This window comes from Lactuca virosa, chromosome 9 (genome assembly GCF_052849685.1).
Source record: "Lactuca virosa cultivar CGN04683 chromosome 9, Lactuca_virosa_CGN04683_v6, whole genome shotgun sequence".
NCBI classification, from domain to species: Eukaryota; Viridiplantae; Streptophyta; class Magnoliopsida; order Asterales; family Asteraceae; genus Lactuca; species Lactuca virosa.
This window is the reverse complement of record NC_136434.1, coordinates 44,558,448-44,567,177: the sequence shown is the minus strand read 5'-3', so window position 1 is coordinate 44,567,177 and position 8,730 is coordinate 44,558,448. Positions and strand designations below refer to the sequence as shown.

The window sequence follows — 8,730 nt, the reverse complement described above, 5'->3', positions numbered from 1 at the left end:
TTAGACAAACATAGATCCAAGGTTTAATAGGGTTGCATGTACACTTAGGAAGTGTTAAAATGCTCAAAACCCAACAGTCCCTTCATATGGACTCGCCGAGTAGCCAACTTAAATTGTGTGATCATCCCGTCTCTACTCGACGAGTCGGGCTACAGACTCGTCGAGTACCCCTTAAGAAATGAAAATTACTTTATTAAAGCACATACCAGGAATGGGGCGTTACACTTTAAATACCTCTCTTGGTTTTGTCTTGATAACTGTCCACTTATCTTCGTCTCCTTTGTCACTGAAGGGTATAGTGTATAAACACTTGTTATGTAATGACAAATAAAAAAGGTCGTCAGTTTGAAGTCGAGAGTTGGGTTTGACATCAATCAAGTTGTCTTGTTGACTATTACACCGTCTTTTTTATTAAACCATATACAATTAAACGGTACACAGTTGAGGGTTTGCTGTCATAATACTCAATCTCTAAGATCTCTTGTAATATGACTTAGTAATCCGACCCTTTTTCGGCATTATACGTCCACCCCATTGCACGACCCTCATCATATTGTTTGGAATAATTTCTTTTTCATTTTTGGACAACACCAACACCACCACCATCCTAATTTATTTTAAAAAATTCTCACTCATCCTACCATTACCGGACTGGGAGATGGTGGTGTTGTTGTTAAAAATATATTATCTTCTAAATATTTATAATAAATTAAGAGATGTTGTTGGGTGTGATTTTCTTTAAGTTTTTTATTTATAATAATGAAGAAAACAATTAAAAATAGTAATCCATTAAAATAATATTATTAATATATAAATATTATATATTAAAAAATAATTTTTATTAGTAACTTAAAATCTAATAAAAAAGAAATTAATAATCCAATAAAGTAATATTTTTTAATATATTAATATTATATATTTAAATAATATTAATTAATATATAATAATCCAATAAAAATAAATAATCTATTAAAAAATAAATTAAAAAATAATTAACTAAATGTAATTAATAATCCAATAAATTAATATTTATTAATATATAAATATTATATATTAAAAATGATATTTATTAATATATTACTATAAAAAAGTAATCTAATAAAATGAAATTAAAAAGGGTAAATGGCACAAAAGACACTACGTTTACACGAAAATTCTAATTTGACATTGTGTTATTTTTTGTCTCAAATTTGATACTGTGTTTTCCAATTTGTTACAATTCTGACCACTTGACCGATCAACCCGGTTACTTGCTGATGTGGCATGATGACGTGTCAGTTTTGATGACGTAGGATGCTGACATGACATGCTGACGTGTCAAAATTGAATTTTTTTTTCCACAAAAGACACTAAGTTTTCATTTGTTTCGATTTTGACATTAAGTTTTTTTTTCAATTTTGACACTCTATTTTTTTGTACCAAATCGAAAATCATTTTTCCAATTTTGTTCAATGACGATCATTTTCTATTTGAAACCTTATAATTATTTAATCGTAAATAAAAATATGTGTAAAATCTACAACAAAAAATAAAATAAATAATATTTTGATAAGTGATAATTGATAAAATTTTGTTATTCTTATTTGAAGTTTATGGTTAGTTCGACTCACATTATATAGCTAAAAAGATTTATAAAACATATGCTTTGAATGTAAAAAAAAAACTTTGTATTTATATAAAAATATGGTTTTTAAATGAAAAAAAATATTATAAGGTTTAAAATGTAATAAAAAAATATTTATACGGTTTCAAATGGAAAATGGTCAGCATTAAACAAAATTGAAAAAAATAATGTTCGATTTGGAACAAAAAAATAGAGTGTCAAAATTGAAAAAAAAAAAAAAACTTAGTGTCAAAATCGAAAAAAAATTTAAAACTTAGTGTCTTTTGTGGAAAAAAAATTTCAATTTTGACACGTCAGCATGTCATGTCAGCATGCCACATCATCAAAACTGACACGTCATCATGCCACGTCAGCAAGTAACCGGGTTGACCGGTCAAGTGGTCAGAATTGTAACAAATTAGAAAACAAAGTATCAAATTTAAGACAAAAAATAACACAGTGTCAAATTAGAATTTTCATGTAAACGTAGTGTCTTTTGTAAATTACCCAATTAAAAAAAGATTTAATGTATAATTATTGAATAAAATTAAAAAGAAGAGATGTATAAATGGTCATTGTATTTTGGTTGCAGAAATGGTCCATGAGGGTAAAAATGTCATTTTGAAAAAATTAACAACCAATTTGTTAAAGTTAACATTTTTGGACCAAAAATACTCAAAGTATCCAAAATTGGACTACTTTTGCACCACAATACATTTACGGACCAAAATCACATAATTTTGACAACCACAGGGACCCTTTTTGCAATTTTATCAAGTATAAGATATCTCTTACAATCTATTTAGGTCCCGTTTGATAGTTGCTGACTGAGAAAGTGCTGACTGAGAAATGTCTGTCTGGGTAAGAAATCATGGTCGAGTAAGAAACATTGTTGTTTGATTGTACATCTGACTGAATATGCTTACTGATGAAAAATGACAATTTCACCCCTGCTGCTCTATACATTGTTTTTCAACAATTCAAACAATTCATTTTTTGACCAAATTCACATTCATTAATCAATTTAAGCAAGTGATGGATGAAATTGAAGAATCAAGAACAGGGGAAACGTGAATGGATGAAATCAAGTCACCTATAATAGTTGCTTAACATTTGAATACAAGGTCAAAAGTCAAAACTACACTTTTTGTGGTAGGAGCCTGCATGTTATAAAGAATGTATGATGATGAGGAAAAACTAACAATCTACAATCATAAATTACAATTAACATGAAAGTTTTTTCATCACATTAAACAATAAAAATGCAAAAACATTGTATAGTGTATGTTCTGTTTAAGTGTGGAAATGAGTAGTACATACAGTTGTGCATATAGCCCTATCATAAAAATTTTTGAAAAGTCCTATGACATTAATCTAGACTCAATCTGTGTGACAACCCGGAATTTTTTTTTTTTTGATTTTAAAGCCCATTCAATCAACTCAAATGAGTGTCAAACTCATTAGTACTGAGTCTAGCCCTGTTAAAGGTCTTTCTAAGGAGTTTAGGCCTAGTACACTTAAGGAATAAGTGTTGGAATTTATCTGCTAAAGGCCACAGTACAAGAATCAAGCCCTAAACTCCATCAAATGGAGTTTACGACAGTAAACATGGAGTTTACGGCCGTAAACTCCTCCATATAAGTTCATTTCCTTCACTTTTCTTCATTCTTTCACTTTCCCTTCAAGAACACATGAGTTTTCTCTCAAGTATCATCCCGATCTTCATGCTTGATCTTCAAAAATCGTAAGTCTTCTTTCTCTAGTTTGTTGATAATCCTTCTTAACTAGCTTCATCCTCATGATTCATCCATAAAAATCATGTTTTCTTAGATCTTCAAGTTTCACCAAGAACACCAAGAACACGCACTAGTGTTCTTGGCCAATATCAACAATTTCAAGCTTCTAGATCGTAAGTACACTTCCCTATTATACTTCATATCTAGTTAGTATCCATGCTTAGAGACTTGGAAACATCAAGAACACAAGATCAAAGGGAGTTTACGGCCGTAAACTCCCAAGACCATAAACCCCTTTTTGGTGGCCATTAGGGCCATAAACCCTATAGGATGCAAGGCAAGTGACCCAGAACCCTTCCTTGAAGTGTATAGATCCTTAAACATCGAAAACATCAAGGACCATTACATCAAGGACCATTAGAGTTTACGGCCGTAAACTCATGGAGAAATGGTCCATGGGCCGTAAACTCTACAAAGGGGTGAAATGTTGCCACAATCACTTCCTAAGGCTTAGACTTGAAGTAAGGATGCTTCATTATGACCTTTAGGACTTCAAAACACAAAATGGTAGAAGTACCATGAGTTTACGGCCGTAAACTCATGGGTTTACAACCGTAAACTCCAAGGGAGTTGGTCCCAAAACCGTAAACTCATAAAGAGTTTACCCTTGGACCCTAAACTCAAAATCCAAGCCCTACAACCCTTAGATGCAATCCTTAGTACTTATAGCACTTAAATCAAGTGTTTTTCATGTCCTAGGATGTCTTAACTTAGTTAATTAGTTGTTAAATGACTAATTGTGTATGCAGGTGCTCGTGCTGGGGATTCGGAAGATGAAGCATTATAGCTTCAAGTCTTGTTTTGTTATTTGTGTATGAATTCTATGTTTTGTGAACACACACATTGTAAACACTTTCTTTCGAAATGAAATAGTTGTTCATTACTTGCTTACCATATACATATCTCGTGATACTAAACATGACGTCCTCCACCCCTGAACGATTCCGCCGTTCCGGTTTTGGGGTGTGACAATATGCCACCGGTTACATAAATTAACATTTGTTGTTAAAATGTGATACATACGAACAAAAGGCCCCATGGAGAGCAGATAGTAATTGCACCAGTTATAGGAACATCTTCCCCATCTTCTCCGAGATACACCTGATACATAATTACCCAACTTATCATAAACAAAATTTTAATAAACAAAACACCAAAAACTAATCTATCCATCAACAACCCAATCTTTAGTTTAGATAATAACCCATCCACCAAGATACTTATAACTATTCATATTTCAATATATAATTATCATGTATGACTTGCCAATTGCCATTAGTAATCTTTCAATAACAAACAAATTTGAACTTTGAAGCATGGACTTAAAAAACGTAAAGAATAGAGAATAATTTTGTTACAGAGCTTGTAATACTCACATAACACAGCATTAGGAAACAAAATATAAAATATAAATTAATGCAAGATTAAACGTGAATGGATGAAATCAAAACAAGTTGAGATGAATTATTGATTAACAACTTTTCGATTAATGATTCAGCCACAAAACGAATTTCTTGATTCAATAAATTACAACATAACAAATTGAATCACTGAACTAATTGCTCGATTCAATTGAATACCAACAAGAGAAAGATCGAGAATCGTGAATTAAATCGATTTGACTTGATAACAACTGATGCGTAATACAATCGAGAACAAAGAACGAGGACAAGAATGATCATAATCCAGATTATTTTACTCGATTCTTGATATACACAGTGAAATAGAAATCGATGTGAATACTAACGTCAAGAACGGATACAATATCAATCCAACCCAGACATTTTCAAAAACGAAATCGATAGAAATCGGAATCCATACATTTTCAAAAAAATCGGAACTTGTAGAGAAAAACGCATACCTAATGAGAAGAGGAAGAAGGCGTCGATCGGTGGGGCTGTGGAGGCACTGAAAGAGAAGCGGTAGGGCATGGGCACAATTGGAACACGCTTCTTTCTTTCTCAGTCAGGCAATTCCAATCTTCTTACCCAGTCAGATTTTTCATTCTGAGCCAGACGTCCGAAATTGTTTTATCAAACAGCTTTAGCTGACCGAGTCAGCCAAAAATGTCTAACTTGACTCGGTCAGATGTATATCAAACACAACCTTAATCTTGCATTGATTGATGGGTATCCTGCCATCTCATATAATAACATGAATTGGATCTCATTTGTTGAATACTATCAAGTACCAACCTCTATTATAGGATCGCATCAACATTCTTTATTGTAAAATTTTGGCAAAACATGGTTGCCGATTATTTAAATTTTCTCTCTCCAAATTATATAAGCACCATATATGATAAATAAATAAATAAACAAACACCCTTTTCAGTCTCTGATTGAATATACTGCTCTTTTCATATTTCATATAAAAAAATCAATACAGAAACAATTCTTCTCGGATCATCTGCTTATTTGTTTCTATATATTCCCTAAGGCTAAAGGGACAAAAAAAAATAAGGGGTAATTCACAATTTCTTTAGATCTGTAAGTAAATCCAATTCACAACTCAACTTTACCTAATGTTTTAGTTGTTGATTTTGGTATTCATTTAACAAAAGCTGTGCATATAATATCTCATTCCAAGAATCTGGTACTCCAGGAAGACACCAATGGCTGCAATCTTGAAAGTGTAATGGTGATCTTCTTTCTTCATCTGAGTAATGTTTTTTTCTATAGATTGAAGGGTGTCCATCTTTCCTAAAATCTGTCAATCTTGTAATGTTTAGATATGAAACTCGTGTTTTCATTCCTCTTAAAACCTTCTCCAATACCTTCATTTTATCTGGATATGGTGTCAGATAGGTTGTGTTCTTAATAGGCTCCACTTCATTGTCACATTGTCCTCCTGAATTCCACTGCCCTCCTCTACATAAATATATAATTTCAGATCAATTTGATAATTTTCACAACATTTGATCATAATTGTAACTTTATTTGATGTTAATTTACCTGAAATGAGAAGCAGAATAACCACGGAAAAAGACTAAAGATTTGCTACGGTTTATATTGGCATCAACCCATCTTCCCCATGTTGTCATGGCTTTACGAAATGCTTCTAGAACATTGAGTTCACCATAGACATGGCTGCCTTCTTGATAATAATCTTTCCTGAAAAGTTTTGATTTTGATTATCAGGGTTATTGAGAAAAGGAAAAAAGAAACTTTTGGTGGAATAAAGATTGAAGATAAGACATACCCTTTTGCGGTTTTTTCATGAGTCCACCAATGACCGGTGTTGAAAACAACAATGTCGGCGTTTTTGTATTGATCTGCAGAAGTACCAATTAAATCGAGGCGTAGGGTTTCCTTTTTTGCTCCATTTTTGTCTTTTGTTTCGGATTCTCTAACAATGAATGGAGCCACAAAGAATTCGACTGTACAATCATAATCCTACAAGTCCAAAACGAAAGAAAACTAAGAATATTGATCGACATTACAATCATTAGTGAAAAGTTTAACATGAATGGAACATACCTTGAATACAAACGAATAAGAAGGTTCTGATCTAAAATGGTGTCTTCCTGAAGCTTCGTAAACTTTTGTTTGATCTTTAATGGAGTTTCTTAGAATACATATCAATGATTCCCACATGTTTCTGTTCAATGAATCGCCAACAAAAACTAATCGTTTTCCTCTCAATAGCTGCAACATTCGGCTTCCATCTAACCTGTACAAATAGTTTCATAAAACATTTAAGACTTCACTATGATAACACCATTGAAGTCAAATTTGACAGCAAAATTTAAAGCACACGCCATTTTGAATATATCAAGTAACTTTTTATGGATTAGAATGGTCAAAATCAAAAAGAATATGGTTGTTGAGTGTAATTGAAACAAAATCTATAAAAAGGACTATGGTTGTTGAGTGTAATTGAAGCAAAATCTATCAATTAATGATGTTATAAAGTACGATAAATTAGCAACCCGCTAACAAGAACGTGTAACAAATGAAATTGGGGGTTTTGACTTTTAACACCACTAACCTGGGTAACGTGCAAGCTTTAGGCTTCCATTTAAGCATCTGAAATCCTTTATCAGGCCTGCCATTTACGAAACAGTTAAATTGCTCATCGATCAATGAACATGAACCCGGTTTGTACAATGGATATGATTCATCTCTCACCCAATTCCCATCAAACAGGTTACAGTTTGACAAATTCTTCACCAAATCCTCAATCCCCGGCTTCGCTAACCTTCCTGTATTCGTTCCATTATTCCCTCCTTTATTCACTACAGAAGAAGTGGAATTCGCACTTCCGTTACTGTTTTCCGGCATCGATTTTGGGATCCCCGAACTAGATTTCGCTCCACTTTGGGTAGCATTTTTGAGGGTTTCCGAAGACTGTTTTGGTTTTGTTTGCGTAGTCTGATTTGAAACAGATTGAGACGGAGGAGTCCTAATCGTTGTCTGATTCGTCTTCATAGATTCAAACTTATCACGAACACCTCCAGTTCGTGTCTGATTTGGAGCAATCGGTGGATGATTATTCACTGTCGGTGCTTCACTATTTGCACTTCTAGATCCAGCAACAGTAGCATTCGAACTGGATGTAGAAACCGTGGAATTCTGATTTGATTGTGTAGAATTTGAATTGAAAAGGAAAGAATAAATGGAAGAGAATTGGGATCTAATACCACCATCAGAAGAACTAGCTGTACCATTGGGTTGCAAATTTGTACTACCACTACTCCTACTACTAGAGATCCCAAAGCTTGAACCACTGAAGATATTCGAGAACCATGGAGAAGAAGGATTAGATGAAGGATTAAAAGCCAGAAAAACAGTAAGAACAACAAATACAGCCATAAATACATAAGCAAAAGCCCTAGTCCTTTTGGTTTTAAAAGAGAATATCTTCGTAAACTTGAAATCCGACACCACAGCTCCTCCATTAACGGGCATATACTTGGTTGATTCCGCCATGGAACTGGAACAACACCCAACCAAAAGCAGAAATCAGTAAATTTCAGTGTTTGAGAGACAAAAGTAGAGAGAGAAAGGATGTGAACGTAGTCCCGTGAGTGTTGTTTCTAGAGAGAGAAGATGATTATGGCAATGAGTGTGTGTTGTGGTGTGAATACCGGTAATTACTAATGCTGAATTTTAAATATTCATTTAATATCAACATTCTTCTAGTGTACAGGATTCTAATTAAGGCTTGGAAATCAATGGATTTACAGGAATGCCACTGTATGTCACATTCCATCAATTCCGCGTTGCATCTTGTTATCTACTATTCTACTTACTATTTAGACGCGGCAATTCTACTTACTATTTAGACGCGGCAAAGTGTAGTCTGTAACTTTGTACTATTTGATTACTA

At 33.2% G+C, this 8,730-nt stretch overlaps 1 protein-coding gene across 1 annotated transcript; it reads right to left on the bottom strand.

Annotated features, from left to right (window-relative positions):
* Positions 1 to 5,735: 5,735 nt before the first annotated feature.
* Positions 5,736 to 8,495, bottom strand: LOC145136633 (protein trichome birefringence-like 1). The gene is made up of 5 exons (XM_079070746.1): positions 7,390 to 8,495; positions 6,879 to 7,071; positions 6,601 to 6,794; positions 6,354 to 6,512; positions 5,736 to 6,269 (listed from the first exon to the last, which is right to left on the bottom strand). The coding sequence occupies exons 1-5, from the start codon at positions 8,328 to 8,330 to the stop codon at positions 5,921 to 5,923; spliced, it is 1,836 nt and encodes a 611-aa protein (XP_078926872.1). The 5' UTR covers positions 8,331 to 8,495; the 3' UTR covers positions 5,736 to 5,920.
* Between the last annotated feature and the right edge of the window lie 235 nt (positions 8,496 to 8,730).

Excerpts from the sequence above, each read along its gene's own strand:
- LOC145136633 (XM_079070746.1), bottom strand. The coding sequence starts at position 8,330 with ATGGCGGAATCAACCAAGTATATGCCCGTTAATGGAGGAGCTGTGGTG. Across the intron at positions 7,072-7,389 it reads AAAGCTTGCACGTTACCCAG|GTTAGATGGAAGCCGAATGT; the intron begins GTTAGTGGTGTT and ends CTATTTGTACAG. Across the intron at positions 6,513-6,600 it reads CATGAAAAAACCGCAAAAGG|GAAAGATTATTATCAAGAAG; the intron begins GTATGTCTTATC and ends AAAACTTTTCAG.